The 23,037-nt window shown below is 40.7% G+C and overlaps 1 protein-coding gene across 3 annotated transcripts in view; it reads left to right on the top strand.

The window, feature by feature from the left end:
- The first annotated feature begins 11,269 nt into the window (after positions 1-11,269).
- Positions 11,270-23,037, top strand: part of rhobtb3 (Rho related BTB domain containing 3) — a 127,853-nt gene continuing 116,085 nt past the window's right edge. Inside the window, exons 1-3 of one of the 3 annotated variants that reach the window (XM_080189099.1) lie at positions 11,270-11,623; positions 11,869-12,094; positions 20,655-20,847. In XM_080189099.1, coding sequence (XP_080045225.1) covers positions 11,622-11,623; positions 11,869-12,094; positions 20,655-20,847 — 421 coding nt within the window. In that variant the 5' untranslated portion in view covers positions 11,270-11,621. The remainder of the gene's footprint in view (positions 11,624-11,868; positions 12,095-20,654; positions 20,848-23,037) is intronic. The other 2 variants (XM_080189098.1, XM_080189100.1) reach the window with 2 other exon arrangements.

Genomic DNA, 23,037 nt, shown 5'->3' with positions numbered 1-23,037 from the left:
AATTTGCAACAAAACTGAAAGTAGTTAATGGTCCCTTTACATGGCAGAGGTGAGGTTCTTCCTTCTACTGCACCCATGTTGAGTTGTGCAAGATTAAGAGAGGGGATTGGCTGAAGCATTGAGCCCCAAAAATGGCATCAAATTATTGAATGTGATGATTGGTTTCATCATCTGACTACTCCGAGGACTCCTGATTATCATTACTGTTGTCAGGATTGGTCACAAGTAAATGAGCATAGCTGGAGAGGGCAACATGTCTTTGATCTGATGGAATGTGTGCTCCTGGTTTGCATCCCAACACGAGGATTTAGCCTTTATCAGTAGGTGCCACAAAGGCTTCATGACTATTGTCAAGTTTGGCATGTATCTCGTGAGCTGGTTTACCATGCCCAGGAATTTTTGGCAATCTAGAATGGATGATGGAGTTGGAAATTCACTTTGTTTTACATGGGTCTCTTCATATTTTTGGCAGAAATTGATCTTAATGGAATTTTATTTTCAGGGGAAGAAATTATCAATCTTTGTGGGGTTTTAATCTAAGCAAGGATTGGCAGAATTTTTAAAGTTTCCACTTTAGGGCAGGTTGAACCATAGGACACGCCATTGAAATCCTGCATTATTGCTAGTTTATACAAAGCTATGGTGATTGGACAATATTGAATTCTCAAGTCTGCTTTGTATAAAAGATATATTTTCCATTCTGTACAAACAAAGATATTCAGAACAGGAATCTTTCTCCAGGAATTTATTTTCCCCTCTTGTGCTCCCTTAGAACCCAATTGTGCCACGTGACACCACATCCACCAACATCTCCCTAAATATATTCCACCAGAGTTAATGACCTTAGGCAGAACATACCCAAAGTTCACTCTATCTGATGTGACCTAAACTCAGTTATAATTGTGGATCTAAATCTTTATCCAAGTCCGGATGTAGCCCTGTTGCATGACCACCTGTCAACTGACCCTCGTGATTGAAAAGAGAGTTGGGGGATTGGTGGAGATTGGTCATGGGATGTGGGGTGAAATATAACTATTGTTTCAGGTTGAGAGGCCAGCTGCTGGTAATTGTGTGGCTTTTGGCTTGTGTGAAGTTGCAACCAGGGAGGCCTTCAGCCTTGATCCTCTTCTTGGTTCACTGGATATAGAAGGTGCTTACTTTCTGCATAGTTCATGGGGGAGGTGATGGCCTAGTGTTATGATCTTAGACTATTAATCCAGAAACTCAGCTGATGTTCTGGGGAACAGGATTTGAATTCCACCACAGCAGATAGTGGAATTTGAATAAAATAAAAAATATATGGAATTAAGAGTGATCACTATGAAACATAAGAACAAGGAGTAGGCCATCTGGCCCCTTGAGCCTGCTCTGCCATTCAATAAAATCATGGCTAATCTTTTCATGGACTCAGTTCCACTTACCCGCCTGCTCACCATAGCCCTTAATTCCTTTACTGTTCAAAAATTTATCTATCCTTGCCTTAAAAACATTCAACAAGGTAGCCTCAGCTGCTTCACTGGGCAGGGAATTCCACAGATTCAGATCCCTTCTGGTGAAGAAATTCCTTCTCAATTCAGTCCTAAACCTGCTCCCCTTATTTTGAGGCCATGGCTTCTATTTCCAGTTTCACCTGCCAATGGAAACAACTTCCCTACTTCTATCTTATCTATTCCCTTCATACGTTTCTATAAGATCTCCCCTCATTCTTCTGAATTCTAATGAGTATAGCCCCAGTCTACTCAATCTCTCCTCATAAGCCAGCCCTCTAATCTCCAGAATCAACCTAGTGAATCTCCTCTGAACCTCCATTGTTGATTGTTGGAAAAACCCACCTGGTTCACTAATGCCCTTTAGGGAATGAAAACTGCTGTCATTACATGTTCTGGTCTACATGTGACTCCAGAGCTACAACAATGTAGTTGACTCTTAATTGCCCTCAGGTAACTAGGGATAGGCAATAAATCCCCTCACCTTGAACTTGTGACCCCTTGTGTTCGTCACCTCTGACCTGGGAAAACGCTTCCCACAGTTCATGCTATCTATGCCCTTCGTAATTTTATACACCTCTATTAGGTCACCCCTCATCCTCCATCTTTCCAGGGAGAACAACCCCAGTTTGCCCAACCTCTCCTCATAGCTAAGACCCTCCATACCAGACAACATCCTGGTAAACCTTTTCTGTACTCATTCCAAAGCCTCCAAGTCCTTCTGGTAGTGTGGTGACCAGAACTGGACGCAGTATTCCAAATGTGGCCTAACCAACGTTCTATATAGCTGCAACGTCATATGCCAACTTTTATACTCTATGCCCTGTCCAATAAGGGCAAGCATGCCAAATGCCTTCTTCACCACCCTCTCCACCTGTGCTGCCACCTTTAGGGATCTGTGGACTTGCACCCCCAGATCCCTCTGTGTGTCTATACTCCTGATGGTTCTGCCATTTATTGTATAGCTCCCCCTAAATTAGATCTACTGAAATGCATCACTTTGCATTTATCTGGATTAAATTCCATCTGCCATTTCTCCACTCAATTTTCCAGCCTATCTATATCCTGCTGTATTCTCTGATAATGTTCATCACAACCCACAAGTCCAGCAATCTTTGTGTCATCCGCAAACTTACTGATCACACCAGCTACATCTTCTTCCAAATCATTTATATATATCACAAACAGCAGAAGTCCCAGTCCAGAACCCTGCGGAACACCACTAGTCACAGACCTCCAACCGGAAAAAGACCCCTCCATTGCTATTTTCTGTTTTCTATGGCCAAGCCAGTTCTCCACCCATCTAGCCAGCTCCCCGTTTATCCTGTGAGACTTAACCTTTTGCACCAGCCTGCCATGAGGGACCTTGTCAAACGCTTTACTAAATTCCATATAGACGACATCCACGGCCCTTCCCTTGTCAATCGTTTTTGTCACCTCCTCAAAAAACTCAACCAAGTTTGTGAGGCATGACCTCCTTCATACAAAACCATGCTGTCTATCACTAATGAGATTATTCTGTTCTAAATGTGCATATATCCTATCTCTAAGTATCTTCTCCAACAATTTCCCTACCACGGACATCAAGCTCACCAGCCTATAATTACCCGAGTTATCCTTGCTACCCTTCTTAAATAATGGGACCACATTTGCCATCCTCCAATCCTCTGGGACCTCACCTGTGTCCAGTGAAGAGACAAAGATTTCTGTTTGAGTCAGAGAAATGGGGCAGTGGGTGCTGTTATATCACTGTCATTTCACTTGATGACAGATGTAGAGTCAAAGAGGTATATTGCACCGAAAAAGGCCCTTCGGCCCCTCGAGTCTGCCCTGGTCAAAGCCACCTATTTTGATCCAATTTCCCAGCACTTGGCCCATAGCTTTTATGCCTTGACATCACATGTGCACATCTAAATATTCCTTAAATGTTATGATGGTCTCTGTCTCCACCACCCTTTCAGGCAGTGAGTTCCACTCTCCCACTACCCTTGGGTGAAAAAGTTTTTCTTCATACTGTCTTGAAACCTCCTGCCCCTTACCTCAAATCTATGCTCCCTTGTTATTGATCCCTCCACCAAGGGGAAAGTTTTATCCAGTCTACTCTATCTATGCCTCTCATAATTTTATATATCTCAATCATTTCCCCCTCAGTCTTCCCTGCTCCAAGAAAAACAATCCCAGTTTACCCAATCTACCTTCATAAATAAAACTCTCCAGCCCTTGCAACATCCTGGTAAATCTCCTCTGCACCCTATCCAGTGATATCACATCCCTCCTATAATTTGGATTCCAGAATTGCACACTATACTCTAGCTTTGGCCTAACCAATGTTTTATATCGTTTTAGTGTAATCTTCCTGCACTTAAACGCTATGCCTCAGCTGATAAAGGCAAGTAAACCATATACCTTCTTAATCACTTTATCTGTATGGCCTGCTACCTTAAGGGATCAGCATATATGCACATCGAGGTCCCTCTGATCCTCAGTGCTTCCCACAGTCTTGTCATCATTCATCATGTATTCCTATATCTTGTTTGTCCTGTTCAAGCCCATCTCCTCACACTTGTCCAGATTGAATTCTATTTGCCACTGATCAGTCCTTCTGACCAGCCCATCTATATCATCCTGTAATCTAAGACTATCCTCCTCACTAGTTATAATGCATTTATCTGCACCAGACTCAGATCCTTTCAAAATCTCTAGGTAATATAAAGGTGGCAGCAATTCAACATAATATGAAATTGGCCCAAAACTTCCTTTATATCCTTGAGTTTCTAAATGACCAGGTCGAAGAAGTTTTTAAAATGAGATATTACAAATTGGTGATTGTTGCAAACCAGGAGCACTTTGAGAGTCATCATATTTCACAAAATCTCAAAATTAAGTTTATATAGATTAACATAATTTGAACCTGAAGCTGTTATATACCCTTGGTGCTCACCATCTGCCTTAATTATGCTTTAACTGGTGGAGTTTATGGTGTTATTATTTCAATTCCTGAACTTTATTTTTGTCGTTCATAGGCATCATTATGGCAAATGGCATATTCCCGCAATCAGCTTGCATGCTGTAATTCAAACTGAGTCTGTGTAATTCAAACTGTTGTGTAATTCAAACTGAGTCAATACTGCACTTTGTGATTTGAAATTCAGTGACATTTAGAATTATTTTGCTACGTTACAGGGTAATATCTGTTATATCTACTTATGATAATGCAAGATCCAATTCATAAATTCATTTTATGAATTCATTCATTCCGAGATAGAAATTGCAAGTGAGGCAGAAGCTAAGAAGAAGTCTCAATGTATAGTTAGAAGCTCCTGAGGTGTGATGACATCATGCAATGTTTGCTGGCCCTTCTTAATTCGCTACAATCAAAATGACAGACCAAGTAGTGTAAGGTAAGCAGATGTGTGTTTTCTTACAACAGTATCAGCACTATTAAGAAAAACAACTGGATTTGTCTTAATAAATTTGTAAGCAATTTATTAAGACAAATCCAGAAGTCTATTTTTGTGAATCTTATTCCCAAACAACATTATAACATTTTAATTTTAAATTTATTGGTCAGAATTTTCCAGCCACTCACACCGGTGGGATCTTCTGGCCCCACTGTAGATTTCCCAAAAGCAAGGAACGCATTCAATGAGAAACCCCATTGATACCAGCAGGATTTTCTGGTCGCCTCTGTTGCCATGAAATACATGGCGCGTCGCAGGGAAAATTTTGCCCAATATTCTTAAATTAACCACTTATTCTGAACTTGAAAATGCGTGCCCCATAATTGTAACTTTGCATTTTTGATTCCAACACAATTTAAGATAAAAAAATTAATTGCAAGGATGGCCCACAATAAAGGATATACACAGGCTGATGGAATGATGTCGCCATTACTACTGATACGTTATTGTTGTGACAATATACACAATTGTAATGACAACATTTTCTTGGTGTAACAATTTGAACTGAAACAATGTAATTTTGTTGTGTGAAGAAAAATGAAAAGCATTTTGACAGACATTTTTGAAGATTTTTCTTTTAACATAAACAATATGTTTTATGGAATGAGGAAAGCTTTAGGACAGAATCTTATTTATTTTTTTCTTACACCCCTTTGCAATTTATTTTGAAATTTTGTCGCTTTGGAGCTAGTTCTTGAGCACATATTCCAAACTTGATCTTCAGTGTAGCATGGAGAACCTACTGCACTGTTAGAGTTGTTGTTTTCTGAACAAAACATTAAACAGAAGCCTGTCATTCCGGTGGTATGAAAGATTCCTTGTAAGAGTTTTCCAAGTATCTAGGCCACCCTTATTCCACAAGCAATCCCCTGGTTACAATGGCTCCATTGCAAAGTGCTTTATTGATAGTAAGGCTCTTTCAGATGCTGTGCAAGGGACCATGAAAATGCAGGTTCTTTCTTTAAGTGCATTGTTATGAAGATGTATCATATAAAATATTAATTTATGTCATCAGCTAGACATTTATTTGTACTGAACATTCTTGAAAAGAACACTTTTCCTAAGCAAAGGATGCTTGTTTACAGCAACTACTATGTTCCATTTGCAAAGGACATAAATTGATTTCATGGAGGCAAAATCTTCCCAAAGAATGGCAGTGTGGATTCCAGCATGATGGAGTTTCACACTGATGGCACTGGCATATTTTTGAGCCAATCTTATGCTTCATTAGTAATAATTTTTATGCCCACATGTTTCATGCCACTCATGCGACATGTTCTCTCCAATCACCCACTCACACTAACTTAACTGCTGCAAGCACTGGGAAGTTCCATATAAATGGCTCCCTAGCACTTTATATGGAACTTTTTATGGAAGTTTTATGGAATAATGTAACGACTACAGAGGATGGCAGGCAAGAAGGCAGCATCTCATTTTTCAGGGGGAAGGGGGGCCTTACAAGGATGCTGGATAGAGTAGAGCAGAGAGGGGACAAACTCTACACCCGCTCCAGAGACGGCCTTCCAGCAGGATCACTACCCTTACCTGGGATACAGTGGTAGCTCTGGTCAGTGCAAACGCACTCCAGCTGAGAACTGAGCAGCTGCATTGGAAGAAGATGAATTATCTTCTTCATTCAGCCTGGGTAACTGAGCCACCTCCACTCTTCCACTGGACCCCCCTTGCACACCCCTCACACCCCCAACCCTCTGTCTCACTCAGCCACCTTGGGCTTTGCCAACATCAGGCACCAGGTTCCCCCTCTTTCCTCCCACAAACAATATGTTCCCTCAGTCACTGCCCAACTCCTCGCACTCCAGCTCCCACCCAAGCTCCATGACTGCCACACCTCATCACCACCTTAAATGTCAACACTCCCACATACACATTTCTTCTCTGTGTCACTGCAGGACAAGCTCAACCACAACAGGCATCAGTGGACACAGCCAGCTAGCTGAGTCATGCACAAACTGAGAACTCTCGTATGTTTTGAGAAGCAAGTCCTCAACCTGGCCGGGGAGGAGAAATGTTTTTCTGAAGTTGCTTGTTTCTTGGCCAAGATTTATTTTAAACATCTGATATTCTGCAGAGTTTGCATGGTTGTTTTTGCAATAGTGGGTAGTTGAACATATTTGTACATTTTAAACCTTTTGTTAATCATTTTTGCGCTTTTACCTGAGTAAGCTTCAGCAATAAAACTAACTGCGTCTTTAATAAGTTCAGGAACCTGGCTGCCATATTCTTGCACTGAGTTACACACAGTTAAATATATATATACTGAATTGGCAATCTTAAATTCAAACTTTGTTATTACCAAGTTAGGAGTGGGACAAAGTGGGGAATCAGTTCACTCTTGTTAACCTAGTTGTAACAGCATGTTTTAAAAATTCTCAAAAATCCCATTTCAAAGCAAGTTTCTCTGATTTTTTAAATGGCTCCTTAATACAGAGAAAAAGAGGAATTCAGTAATATGCATTTGTATAGTGCCCTTAGTATAGTAAAACATCCCAACATGCTTCACAAGATGTGACAATAATTGGCATCAAGCCAAAGAAGATGAGTAATTAAAAGCTGAGTCATTGAGGTAAGTTTTAAGGTGTGTCTTGGAGATGGAAAGGCAAGGTTATGTGGAATACTTTAGGTATGAAATTTCAAAGGTTATGGCCTAGATGGCAGAAGGAATTGCCAACAAAAGTGGAATGAAATAAGTGCACTGTACATAAGAGGCTACAGTGGGGGGATTGTAAGTTTCTTATAGGGTTGTAGAACAGGAGGAGGTTACAAAATATAGGGAGGGGAGGAGGCATGCAGAGATTTGAGGGCAACAACACAACTTTTAAAATCTATATATAGGGGTTGAGAACTAGTGTAGGTCACAGAGGTGATGACCTTTTAGCTCACCCTAGCCCAGAACCAGTATGCACAACCCCAGCCTGGTAAGAGGTAGAAAGGACCATCTGGCAGCTAAAGAACAAGACATCAGTAACAGATGGAATCCTTGTCAAAGCACTAAGATATGGCAGAGAAGCTCTATTAGTAGGATTACATAATCTCATTTTCTTTATATGGAAGAAGGAGAACATGACAGGAGTTCTCAGAGTGATGTAATTGTCACCACCTTCAAAGAAGGTAACAAGTACACCTGCAATAACTACAGGGGCATTTCCCTGTTGTTGGCCACAGGGAGGGTCATTGCAAGAGTCATCCTTAATCATCTTCTCCCTGTGGCTGAAGAATTCCTCCTAGACAATGGTTGCGCCTATATATACTAAGGAAACTAGAACTAGGGGGCATGGCATCAGAATAAAAGGGAAGCCGATTTAGGACTGAATTGAGGAGGAGATTTTTCACACAAAGGGTTGCGAATCAGTGGAATTCCTTGTCCAGTGCAGCAGTTGAGGCTACCTCATTGAATGTTTTTAAGGCAAGGGTAAATAAATTTTTGAATAGTAAAGGAATTGAAGGTTATGGTGAGAGGGCGGGTGAGTGGAGCTGAGTCCATGAAAAGATCAGTCATGACCTTATTGAATGGCAGAGCAGGCTCAAGGGGCCAGATGGCCTACTTCTGCTCCTAGTTCTTATGTTCTTATACTTGGAGGCTGAGCTCGAAGCCATCATCAGCACCTTCAAGAGGCATACAAGGGCATGGATATTACTTTAAACATCTGTAACACAAAGGTCCTGTACCAACCTGACTCTGCCGCACAGCAATGTTACCCAGTTATAAAAATCCATAACAAGGCCTTGGACAACATGGATCACTTTCCATACTCTGGAAGCCTACTGTCAACAAGGGAGACATTGACAAAAAGGTTCATCACCACATTCTGTGTGCCAGTGCAGCCTTCGGTCACCTGAGGAGGAGAGTGTTTGAAAACTATGACCTCAGAGCAATAATGATACCAGCCCTCCTATACTGTTCAGGGACATGGACTATGTATAGCAAGCACCTCAAAACCCTGGAAAAATATCAACAATACTCTCTCCACAAGATCCTGCAAATCCATTGGCAGGAAATTAAAAGTCTAATAATGAGCATGAAAGCATTATTGATGGCTGTTAAAAATAAAATCTGGTTCACTAATTTCCTTTAGGGAAGGAAATTGATGTCCATACCTGGACTGACCTACTGGTGACTCCAGATCCACAGCAATATGGTTGACTCTTAAATGCCCTCTGAAATGCCCAATAAGGGCAATTAAGACTGGGCAGTAAATACTGATCCAAACCAGTGATGCCCACATCCCACAAATAAATAAAAAATATATAGATGCACCAGTGTCAAGTGTTCTCATTCAAGCTGACATCACCAGCATTGAAGAATTGACTACGTTTAACCTGCTCTGCTGGCTGGGCCACATTACCTACATGTCGGACTCAAGACTCCCAAAGCAAGCACTCTACTCAGAATATCAACATGACATGTGTGCTCCAGGAAGGCAGAGAAAATGCTTCCAGAACACCTTAAAATTTCCTTGAAAAAATGCAACATTCCCACCAACTCCTGGGAATGCCTGGCCCAAGACCACCCAAAATGGAGTAAAAGCATGTGGGAAGGAGCTGAACACCTTGAGTTTCATCACCAAGAGTAAGCTGAAGCCAAACATTAACAGGGAAAGGAATGCATGGCAACCAGGCACCTCACCCACCCACTTCTCTAAATGCCTTACCAGTGACAGAGGCTGTAGGTCACACATTGGACTCCTTAGTCACCTGAGAACTAATTTTTAGTGCATAAGCAAGTCACCCTCAACTCCGAGAGATTGCCTAACAAGAGAAGAAGAGTGAATGAGGTTGGATGTGAGTTAGGTTACAGATGGTAGAATTTTGGAGAAGTTCAAGTTTATGGAGGATGGTAAGTTAGCCAGGACAGTATTTGAATAAGTGAGTCTAGAGGTAATATTAAACTTGGGTGAGGATTTCAGCAGCAGATGGGCTTGAGGCAGAGCTGCAAATGAGAGCAATGTCTTTGTGATAGATGGGATACAGACATTTTGGAATTTCATGTCAGGGTTAAATAAGATTGCAAATTATCTAAGACAGAGGTCAAGGGAAAAGGATATAATTGGAGGCATGGAAATAGAGTTTGTGGCAAGGCTGAAGACACTGGTTTCAATATTTCCACTGTTCAACTGGTGGAAATTTCAGCTCATCTGGAGGCACAGTGGTTAGAACTGCTTTCTTACAATACCAAGAACCCCGGATTGATTCCTGGCTTCGGCCACTGTCTGTGCGGAGTCTATATGTTCTCCCCATCTTTGTGTGGGTTTCCACTGGGTGCTCTGGTTTCCTCCCACAGTCTTAAAGAGGTGCTAGTTCGGTGCATTGGCCATGCTAAATCCTCCTTCAGTATACCCAAACAGGTCCTGGAGTGAGGTACTAGGGGATTTTCACAGTAACTTCATTGCAGCACGAATATAAGCCTACTTGTGACACTAGTAAATAAGTTTTTTTAAAACTTGATGCAGAAAAACAATGAAAGGATTGAGAAAGGTGCTGGTGCAGTAGAATGGGATGTTCTGAGGATTCAGGGGTAATGGTGCTCTTGTGTTGAAGGATGAACTTTGAGTGCATGTAAAATATGAATATACTGTGGTTCACCTCTTGGTGTCATTAACTCACTCATCTATCCCAGGTTCAAATACATAGGGACCAGATGAGAATAGTGGTCCTGCCAGGACTGAGGTTCAGAGGACATGGATAAATGTGGTGCTTGCAGTCATGATATGGTCGAGCCCCTCTCTCTCCCAGATTATTTATAGAATGAAAGTTATCCCCTGGCTGATGCACAACTATGTTTGGCAGGACCACTGGCAATCTATCCCACCATGTTACTGTTTTGGACGATGTTGGTGTTAGGCCCTGCACCTATAAGGAAAAATGATTACTTTGAAAAAATGAAGTAAAAAAGAATATCTGCAACAATAGAAGAGGTCATACTCATTGCTCTTGCGTTAGTCATTTAGGTCACCAGTTCCAAACAATGGTATCAACTGACAGCCGCAAGCTGTCCTCAGCATACACGTTAGAGGACACACAGGGGATCCTGAAGCAAAGACGCTGTCACAATTGTCCTTTTTTTTACCCTTGTCCCGCTGCCTCAGGAAACCTATCTCTCTCTCTCTCTTTATTCACATAATGGATTAGCATCACTATTATCCCCGTTCTTTGGTTCAAGCCAAAAGTGGGAGCCGAGACCCGGCAGTCCGCTTGGCAGCAAATCCGAATATGTGGGATATAAATCTTGTGGATTGCATTAGTGTGTTTAGTGGACGGATTTAAATCTAATTCCTCAGCCTGATGAGCTTCGCCTGACGTCAGGACTCAGAAGCCTCTGACTGGACCGGGGTTTGTGGATATACTGAAGAGAGAACAAACACAATAATCAGTCCGGTGCACAGTGATCGCTGACTCTGTCAGACGTGTCAATGCAGCAATATCAGTTATTTCCTGAGCTCATAACAAGCTCCCGGTGAAAGTGACGAGGAGAGTAAAGTTCACCGCCTCCTATCACTGGCTGCTGCTGCTGCATTTTCTGCTGTCTGGTCAGGGCAGTGAGCCACAGTCGGTTCAGCTCACTTCCAGTTTCTTTGTTACCCTCATTGCAAAGAACTATGAATAACTCGCCGCTCTCGCTCCCCATTTCTGTTAAGCTGCCGAGACAACACTGAACATGTAAGTTGCACATACCGGTTCGGTACGGTCGTTTGGAGTTTTATTTTTAATTGAGCAACGTTCTCTTCCATCCAGCGCTTAAAGTCAGCCGGGGAGAGACTGATTTCAGTGGGGAGGAGGGGGGGGGGGGCGTGGAGAGACACTACAAAGCCCTCAAAGAGCTGCATTGGCGCGGATTACATGGGGAGGATTTTCAGGCTGTGATGCTAACTCATTGACTGAATGTGTAACTTCTACTTGTTTAGGTCGGTCCGTATCGTGGCTCTGGGGAATGAGAGAGCGGGCTTTGAGGACAGCTTGGAGCAGCCCGATCTGATCACTACCTATTTCGGCAGACATGCTATTATCCGGCGCATTGAGGAGAGGCGGCTGCTCGGTTTTGCCACCCACATCACATTTCCTGCCTTCGCCGAGTACCAAGCTTGCATCTTCGGCAGGGTCCGAGTGCTGATACACGACTGTCCCAGCTGGGTAAGGGAGCAAAAAGTTACAGCGATTCCCCCCTTGGTCTTACAGATTGGGGCTTGCTCGGGTTTCCCACCCCTTTTCATATCAATAGTGTCCCCCTTTTCCGCTGTGGGAAGTCCAAATGAGTTCATAGTGTGAAGGCGCGGATTTGAGTTTGCAATTTCAAACTGCACATTATTAGAAACTCATTCATGAAATGAGACATTTATTCTGCCTTTTGGCTTGGCTTGAAACTTTTTCTTTGTATAATTTCTCCAATATGTTACATTGTCCATACACATAAAGCACTAGCACATAAGTGACACTTTAAACAAATCACAAACTCCACCATTTGTAAATTTTCAAAAATAAATGAAAATCTGAAAACATGTTTTTCGAGCATAAAACATCATTTATATGAGCAACTGCCAAAACACAGATTATCCCAATAACAATTGGCCTTTGATCTCAGAAGGTGCCTATTTGGACCTCATTGTCCAGGTACAATTTATTAATTTTATGCCAATGTGAACAGAATCCGTCATAGATAAAAGGTACGATAATTGTGCGTTAGATTCCAAGCTACCCGTGAGTAATGGCTCTGAGATTGGCTCCTAATATTATAAAATTTTGCCATCATATGCACCTTCCCAGTGGACACATTTTAAAGCAAGGTCCGTTCACAAATTCGCACCCAGAGATTGAAATTGCTTTTAAGGTATTTTCACATTAACACCCAGAATTAGATATGATACTCATAAAAGTCTCGATTATAAATCTGTAAAAGACAACGAGTATTTTCTTCATGTATGTTTATTTATTATATTTCCACCTATATATTTATAGGGGAAATGGTGTTTTCCCAGTTTAAGCAATGGCAGTGCAGGCAGTGTTACTGAATATCCAGATCACTTGTTCTTGGGAGTGACTGACTTACAACAATCAGAATGTGCAGTATTGTTTTGGGAACTGCTAGGGGCACCTATTATTAGTTTGTGTTAATGAAGTGCAAGTTTCATGTAACAAACTGCAGGATCATTTCAATGACAGTCATTGTGCGAGTGTGGCATCCTATTAGCAGCAGCCTACCCACTAGGAGTGGTTATGCAAGCTTATTTTTTTCATCCAAAAGGGAGGAGTATTGATGTTAGAGGCAGATGTGAATAGAATATGATTCTTTTTGACATACTGCTAAGGCTTGGCAAACCTGGTATATGCAGGTAGACATAGGATTTGGTAAGTGCGCAGTAGGGAAGATGAGCAGACAGAATTCTGATCACAAGACTGTCCTTGGCAACAACTGGAGCCTGACACTTAGGAAAAAAAGTTCTGCCTCAGCAGAAACTATACAAAAGCCACACCATTTTAAATAAATAATTAGGACCTTAAAGATATAACTGAAAGGTGCAGATAGTTGAATAAGAAGTATTTTCAAGAACAGCGCCCTTGCTGTTTAATAAATAGTTCCTCACTTACTGCCAAGGGAGTATTTTTTAAAATGAGCTTGAATGTAAGAAAGTACTTTTAATGCAAAGGATGCCACTTTGGTTTTTCTGCTGTGGACTTGAAAAACTTTTTAGTTGATTTGAGAAATCTTCATTTAAATGTCCTCCTCATAGCTTTAATAATTTCATTGTGGTTGACCCCAATCGATCTCTCCCAACAGAACAAAAAATGGAGATCCCATGTGGTAGTTTAAAAGTTGTTCAATTAACTGCAAGTTGAAAATCTGAATGAATCAGTCACATTGGTCTTGAAAAAGGAAAAGCTGCGATATTTTGCACTTCTCTGAAAGCTTCCTCAGTCTGCAGTTAAATATAGATGAGAGTTTGCCCTTTCATGCTGTAAAAATCCTTTAATAAAACAACAGCTTGTTGAATGAGGTGTAACTAGGCTTCAGTGGCATACTAAGTTTGTAATTACTGCTGAACAGCCTCAATAGTCCTGAAAAATGAATTTTCTATTTATGGAGTGTTGAATTTATGATAATATTCACCAATTTTTAAAAAAGTAACTTTTTAAAGTTTGTTTATATTTCAGCTTTCGCATTTTAATCTCCTGCGTGTCCCAATCATTTTTTTCTCACTTTATTTTAAATAGAGATGACAAATTATGTGCATTTTTCTTCCTGGATTGCTGCCTATGAGAATATTTCAGTGTGTTTTGCCTTTTACTCTGTTTAATAACATCACTGTTGCTGGATGCCTGGACATCCCCATGATTTGGCAGCAGGTTCAAATTGGCATTAGGAAAGCAGAAATTAGTGGCATAGACATTTCTGAGGACAGCTTTTTCTTATTGTTCAGTAATGCATCCTTACAGATTCTCCTCCAGGCCATCAGGGAATGGCAGGAGGTGTTCTTACGATCAGTGGCAACAGGAGGCCCTCCTACCTGACCAAGATGGCTTGGAAGGAGATCGCAGTGGAAGTTAGCAACTATGTGTTTCACCCAAAGATCCTGGGTCGAGTGTATGAAAACTGTCTAAATGTGACTAACAAGAGAGTCACAAGTTCTTGGGATCAGCGGAACGTACTAGAGTTGAGGCCACAATCCATGATCTTATTGAATGATGGAGCAGGCTTGAGGGGCCAAATAGCCTTTTCCTGTTCCTAATTTGCACATTCATATGTTCTTTCATGTCAGCAGTGAGCATCATCACTTCACTACTGACTCCAAAATTCCAGCTGAAGGTTGATATTGCCGAGGTGCAGATTTTGAGTATGATGTTTACAGTAGGTAACCACTTCAGCAGTTTTCATGCCTGTTCTTAAGATGCTGGAGACTTTGGAAAGATCACATTTATAGCTCATCTTCAGCTATCCTGTAAAAAAGTCAATAGACCTTTCAGAGAACATTGAGTCACAACGGGGCCAGGTCAAACAGGTGTGATGTCCCTTCATGATGTTTATCAACGAGTTTCCTCAAAAATCTTTTCATGGTTCCGATTTATTGGTACTGGTTCATAACTTCTTTAATTTTATTGAATCAATTTTCATGTTTCTTAATGAATGCTGAACTCCTACCCTCAAATCCATTACATTACCCAACATTTTTCATTCATATAAGATTGCCTTCACATTTAGACCTCTTCTTTGAACAGCCTGAATTTCAGATAGCCTGGTTCTGGAGGAAAACACAATTCTACTGCCACATTAAAGATTGAATGATACATCAGTCAATCCTAAGTCATGGGTGAAGTGAGAATTGGAGAAAATAGTGTATTAATTGGGACATGGAAATGGATGAAAACTCTGGTACTTTGCATAATTATCTTTGTGAAACAAAATATTACAACAGAAGATTTTTGCTGATGATTAACTTGGTGGAGTGGAGTTTGTGAGGGGATAAATTGTAGCTGTTTTATAGCAAAAGAAGATTTTGTTGTATTCCCTTTCTCCTCATTGCAGTGCTGTGACTTGGGTGAATATATGAGCAAGTCCTTCTCTTTCTCTATTTTCTTTTTTCACGAATGCTAAAAATCATTTTGGCTGTGGTCCAAATTCAAATCCATAACATTACTCAACACTTTTGGCTCACATAAAATTGTCTTTGCATATAGAACAGCCTGAATTTCAAATGGTCTGGTTCTGGAGGAAAACACAACATGTTGCATGCCTTTGCATTTACCTAAATAAAAAAAAGCAGTTGGATTCAATCGCTAAATGAGGCATCTAACATTACTCAAATAAGTACCAGTACTATATTATTCCAGCCAGTCTGCAAAATATTGACAATATACAACAGCAAATTGTGCTGTCATTTTTCTACAACTGCAACTTGTATTAAATTGCCCTTAAAGGTAATTAAACATCCCAAGGTGCTTCACAGGGCCTTTGTAAAGTATGACACAAAATCACATGAATATTTGAGTCAGATGACCAAAGCAGGTTTTAAGGAGTGTCTTAAAAGAGGAAAGCAAGGCAAAGAGGCAGACAGTTGTAAAGAAGGTATTCTAGAACTTGGGACCTAAGCAAATGAAGGCTGTGGTGGAGCAATTAAGATTGGGGAATCTCAAGAGGCCAGAATTAAAGAAGCAGGGATAATTGGGGAGTCATGGGGCCGGGGGAAATTAGAGATTTCTGTGAATATGTAGAATCCAAAGTGCAATTTCCACATTTGCTAATGAAAATATAGATAAAGAATGTAATATCAATGATTTCCAGCTATCAGGATGCATTTTCAAACAAAGTACATTTCTTTGTTAGCAAGTGGATTGAACTTCTTTTCTTTGATTCTTATCTTTTCCCTCTCTTGCAAACTGATCATTCCTTTCTATTTAGGTGTTTCCTCTTAGTTTTCTTAGTTAAATGTCTGTTTGCAGCACAGCCATTCCACTAAATCCACTTTTGTTGGATTTACTGGAATGACTGTGTTTTTGCAACTTCTGAACAGGACCTTAAATCAGTGGTTCCCAACCTTGTATACATATATCCCAGTATACTTCTCTATTGTAAAAAGTTTTGAGACACACCTCCTATTGATGATCTGAACTGTTTTCTAGCAAAAGACACTTTTGGGACGATTTCCAGCCTGCAGGCACCCTCCGAGAATGGCGATGCAGGCAGAAAATCCAATGAGAATCAGGATTCCATGTTTTATTATGAGTGTGCCAAAAGTCTAACTTCTACCATAATAATGCTGAGCACAGATAGCTTCAGTTCTAGATATCACAAAATCCCTAGGCCATTGACTTGGAAAAAATGTAAACAAAATAATACAATATAATATAAATGTAAACTAAATAAAGGGAACCTTGATTTCCTTAAAAACTCAGTTCACAAAGAATTTATCCAGTTCATAGTTCCCAGAAAGCAGTGTTTCATCCACTTTAAATCTCATAGCATCAGTTATCAGGAAATATTGGGCTGGATTTTAGTAATTTGATTTGATTTATTATTGTCAGAGAAAAATATTATTTCTTGCACACTGTACAGACAAAACATACCATTCATAGAGAAGGAAATGAGAGAGTGCAGAATGTAGTGTTACAGTCATAGCTGGGATGTAGAGAAGGATCAACTTAATGCGAGGTAGGTCCATTCAAAAGTCTGATGGCAGCAAGGAAGAAGCTGTTCTTGAGTCAGTTGGTATATGACCTCAGACTTTTGTATCATTTTCCTGACGGACGAAGGTGGAAGAGGGAATGTCCGGGGTGCATGGGATCCTTAATTGGGAAGGCCACTTTGGGAAATTTTGCGACCTGAAACACCTGTCTCCTTTTGAAAAATGTTCTGCTTTCTGGGACTCTATTTCCCTATATAACAAGTACACAATTGCATTAAGAGTGTAGGCACGCTACTATGTTTTGGAGCTCAATTGCATGAACGTGGTTGCTAACTGTAGAGTAAAATGTTCTTGTATTAGGGAGATGTAGTAAGGGATGAGAGCAGCCTGAGGCAGAACAAAGGTAGGTGAATGGTAAGGCCAGCTGACTAGAATGTCTATCTGCATTTACTGGGACATCGGTCCAATTTTAATGAGGAATGTCAAGTCCTCATCCACCACCCAATGCACATGTTCCCTCCATGCCCCTTTATCTTCCCCATCCTTCCTCATAGTCCATGTTCACTCTCCATTCCCCCTCATACTCCTATGTCCCTTCCAATACCAGTCCCATTCCACATGGCACTCAAAGATCCTTCCATGAACCCCATGTATCCTTCGTAGCCACTCAACAGTATCCATTGTGCACAGACCCCAGGAGCCATGTCTTTGAAATGGAGAAAAACAATTAAACTTCTAAAAATTCATCAGCGCTTTCATTCAAACACACTTCCTACTGAATAAAAACTCTAATTCATAAATTCCAATCAAAAATGTAAATCCCCTCAAGCGATCAATGTTGAAAAAAACAGATTCGCATCTATTTCATTTTAGTGACCATATCAAAAACAGACAATCCTTTAATAACTCTTAACATCTGTAAAAATGTGAACACAGCACCTCCCAAACCCTTGCTGAGAGATAAGTACTTTGGAACATTTGTAATTCAGCCAGGCTTTCAGCACGCACTCAACTGGAATAATAAATCTTGATAAATGTACACACTGGAGATTAAAGCTGAAAAATCCAAAGGCTTTTATTTTCTAAGCTCCACCATATGTTCTGTCAATCAAAACAGCATAGGAGCAGAAGGACTTTTTTTGAATAATGAAAGCTGTTGAAGTTTTTGTTTCAATTTCATAGGTCTGTGGACATTTAAATCACTTCAGGTCATTACATTAGAGATTGCAAGTGGTATTTCCTTCAGTTTTAAATGCATTAGAGTATTCTTCCCATAGAGAAAAGTATTCCAATGCATCTCAATGCTTACAAATGCTGATCGACGTTATGGTCAACTTGCTTTTGCAGGATGGAGCCCAAGAGTCAATCACTGTAGTAAAAAATACCTTATTTACAATGGTACACCTCACCTTTGAAACTGAAAAAATACATTTTTTTTTGATAATTCAATGATTGCTAATGAGAGAATTTGCAAAGTAGGTGCTGTTTTATTTGGTTCTGTGCTTAGGACTAGGCTTCCCCCATTGTTCATACTTTCTGTAACTGACAGTGAACCATGTTTGCTCACAGAAGAGGCTTGATTGTTCTGAAATTGTGAAAAGGGTTTAAAATATCCAGCTTTGTTAATAGGGCTGGCTGCATGCAGTCTGGCCACTTGCATCCCCAAAGCATTCCAGCAAATTTAGCTAGAAACAGGAGTCTCCGCTCTAAGTTCTGAAATTCCGTCCCCAAACATCTTCACCTCTCTATCTTTGTTTCCTTTAAGATGCTCTTTTAAACCTGTGTATTGGTTTTAAGCTGAGTTAATGCATTTGTGTTTACTTGGGTTTCTCCTGGAGTTTCAAAGTAGAGTTTTGACTGGGTTGATTGACAGGACAGAGGGGAGGAGCTAAGTTTGCAGGAAGAAATACTGTTTCAGTTTCTTTTTACAAATGCAAACAATTTCGCTGCCTGGATTACAAGAGGGAAACAGTCTCTCTCTTTCCCCTCTGTGTCTGTGTGCCCACCTTCGCATCTGTGTGCCCCCTCCTCCTCCTCCTCTTCCTCTTCCTCTCCCTTCTCTTCCTCTTCTCTTTCTTCTCAACTCTTTCTCCTCCTCCATCTCTCCTCTGTCTCTCAAAAGGCCTCTCTGAGAGCTCTGGGACCTGAGACAAGCAAGTAAGCCTGTGTTTTGCTCACTAATTTTAGAGGGTGTTAAATCCATATGAGGAATATTGCTTGAATTAGAACACATAGGGATAGATAAGCAGTTAAGAATTGCATCTTGTCGTGTTTGAGTATTTTTCAAATGTTAAATTAAGTTAATTCATTTGTTATAATTAAACTATACTGTTAAATAAAATTTGTTTTGATTAAAGTTGATATCGTAGAATCATGCCTGGAATAAAACATCATATCCTCACAATAATACCAAAACAACAAATTGTTGGGGTTTAATCTAATTTCATAACACCTTGGGATTTCGGATCCATACCCTAATCTGTAACTGATTTGACAAATTAAAGTAATAATAAGGAAATGATATAAAAACTCAGCAGGCCTGGCAGCATCTGTGGAGAGAAACAGAGTTAATGCTTCAAGTCCATACACTTCTTCAGAGTTGAACAATAGTCATATAAGCTCAAAACATTAAATTCTGTTTATCAATCCACCCATGCTGCCAGAACTACTGAGTTTTTCTAGCGTTTTCTCATTTTATTCCAGATTTCCAGCATCCACAGTAATTTGCTTTTGAAGTATGATGTTAGTTCTCAGTACATAGGTTTTTAAATAATTAAACTGCTTTTAAAAACCTTACATTAGGAATTCATTAATTGAGTTAAGAAGTCCAACAATGATTACTATGTGTAAGTCTTTTATTTGCATTGCAAACTCCTGTGACATGTATGCTTGGCTTCCACTCAGATATTGTTATCATTAGACTGTCCACTGAACACTTTGAGAAGCTTGCACTTAATTAGTTTTACAAAACAGGATTTCCCACTTAAGATCTTTCCTAAGAGGATCAATCATGTTAGTGTCAGTGGTGGCTCATTTGGTAGCACACTTGCCTCTGAGTGAAATGGCTGTGGGTTTAAGTCCCACTCAATGATTTGAGCACAAAAATCTGGACTCTTTGAGGTGCTGCCTTTCAAATGAGATATTATATCAAGTTCCGTCAGCCCACTCAGGTAGACATAAAACATTCCTTGACAGCATTTTGAAGAAGAGAAAGGGTGTTGTCCCCAGTCTCCTGGCCATCACCATATTTCCTGGAATTCTTTAAGTGCAGGATGTGTCTGCCGATCTTTTGCCAATACGTTGAGTGGTCTCTTCTCTTTGATTAGCAGTTGAATTGTCTGTATTTGTTTTGGAGATTGAGAATACTGAGCAGTACAGGCACTCAGCTGTTATAATTGATTCTGAAACTGATGTAGTCATTTAATCCTATGCATAATGAAGTTAGTAATGCTGATTTGTAATAGTTTATGTAGGTAAAGATGAAAAAATGTCTCTGGATAGAACAATTTTACTTTCCCAACTCCATTTTGATTTTTTTCAATGTCTTTCACTAAAAGTTCTCATCATTTCTTTATTAGGAGTTATTCGACAATGACTGGTATAGATCACGGAATGTGCTTGGGCTGGCAGACATCATTGTCCTAAAATATTCTGTCAATGACAAAACGTCATTTCAAGAAGTGAAGGATAATTATGTTCCAATGATTAAGCGGATACTTAACCAGTGGACAGTTCCAGTAATAGTTACTGCGATTGGTACAAGACAAAATGGTGAGTAATGAAGATTGTCCATATTTCTTTCAAATAAATAGTGGCAAAATAATGTATGATGATGCTAGTGCATTTCCTGTAAGGATCATTCTTCCAATCTAACAATTCACGTATCTAAAATGATTCAGAAAACAAGCCACATTCTTGTTAAAAAAAATCTTGTTAATTATGCTACTAAGCCACTTTTCCAGTGTTTGCAATCTCCAAGTCAGGAAAGGTACATCTCCTGCTGATGACTCAGACAAATATTCTATGGCGTCGTACAAAGAACATAAGAACATAAGAACATAAGAAATAGGAGCAGGAGTAGGCCGCCCTACTATGGTCTCTAGTTTGATTACAGGTAGAATGAATGAACTTACCTCACCCAAATTGGTGGTGAGTTCAGAATTAGCCACAACATCTTTAGCCTAAGGTGGGGGGAAAGGGGAGGGAATCAGTCAGGATGTTTTCCCCAGTCCATTATCCATTGACACATGCTGGACAGAGTAGTACGTGCATGTATAGTAGAAAATAAGAAATACTCTCTCAGAACAGGCTAAATTAGATTCAGTAATAAAGAATTAGCAGGGAGATAATAGCGTAGTGATAATGTCATTGGATTAGTAATCCAGAGAACCAAGGTCTGGAACCACAGGATCGCATCCCACTGTGGTAGCTTGTTGAATTTAAATTCAATTAATAAAGCTGGAATTGAAAGCAGTCTCAGTAATGGTGACTATGAAACCATTGTCAATTTGTTGTAAAGACCCATCTGATTTACTAATGTCCTTTAGGGAAGGAAATTCGCCATCCTCATCTAATCTGGCATACACATGATTCCAGACCCACGACAATGTGGTTGATTCTTAACTGCCTTGTGAAATGGCCTAGCAAACCAGTCAGTTGAAGGGCAATTAGGGATGGGCAACAAATGCTGGCATTGCCAGCAACACCCATATCCCATAAAAGAATAAAGAATGAATAATAGAGAGTTAGTCAGTAATCTAATGTTAGGAAACACTTGGCATATGGTGATCATAACGTGATTGACTTTGATGCTGGGTTTGAGTAGGAGAGGATTGAATCATGAACTAAAGTTGTTGGGGACGATTCTCCCAAATAAATCCTAAGTGCCAAATTTGCGTGAAAACTGGAGTAATTTACGCTGATTTTTATAGTGGGAGTTTAAAAATGAATCTTCTACACTCTGTGCACTAGCATAAATCACATTAAAAATCCGTGGGAGGGGCCTATTCCTGCTATAGAGGTCAGCAGCATATGCTGAACAGGCCACTGTGCATGTGCCGATCTGTCAGTGCCAAGATCAGTGCATACGCAGTAAACCCTGTCTGCCAGCCTTCCAATCGCAGGCCAGGCCTGTGACCTCCGCATCATCACCCTCCCTTTCCCCGCCTGATTGCTGGCACTCCAATCATGTCTGGTCTAAGCCACGACCCAACCCAATGGCCAGTCCCGATCACTGGCCTTCCTCCCTCCCCCTCCGATCCTGTCTGCAGAGTGGCAGCAGGACCCCCCCACAAATCCCCAAAGGCTCTAACCCTTGGCACTGCTACATCCATGATGGGCAGTGCCAGTGTGCCCCCAGGCATTGGCACCTTGCCCCTTGGGCATTAGCAGGGACTCAGGTTGGCTCTGCCAAGGTGCCAATGCCCAGGAGGCAACCCCCAGCCGCCCAACCCTCTGGGGGTCCAGATTGCCCCCTTCACTCCAGCAGCGTTGGGCCGCTAGTCCTTGAAAGTGAGGAGCTACTTTAAACTTCAGTCCCGGGCCCACTAATCATATTTAAATTATGTTAAAATCCCTCCCGCCCCCCCCACCACACACACATACCTAATGCAGCTCTGCATTTATTTTTGGCAGGGAGCTGACAGTGCCAGAAATCTAGCACTGGGAGAGGAACTCAGGGCTGGACGTCCAGTGCTGATCGCACTAATCCGGCCCCACTCAGATCTCCTGGCCTGCTGGGCTAATAAATTAGCACAGTGAGGTGAGAGAATTATCCCATTAAGTTTATGTAAGGCTGACTTTGAAAGGATGGGGGAAGAATTGACTAAAAGAAGCAAAATACTTTAGTTGGTGGAAAATTAAAAGAAAAACAGACAGTGCTGGAGCTACTTAACTAGTCATGCAGCTTCAGTGGAGACAGAGTTAATGGGCAGGATCCTCATCGAATTGAGCAAATTGCGG

The sequence above is a fragment of the Carcharhinus amblyrhynchos genome, chromosome 5, assembly GCF_965287045.1.
Source record: "Carcharhinus amblyrhynchos chromosome 5, sCarAmb.v2.hapA, whole genome shotgun sequence".
Taxonomy (NCBI): Eukaryota; Metazoa; Chordata; class Chondrichthyes; order Carcharhiniformes; family Carcharhinidae; genus Carcharhinus; species Carcharhinus amblyrhynchos.
This window is presented reverse-complemented; position numbering and strand designations above follow the sequence as displayed.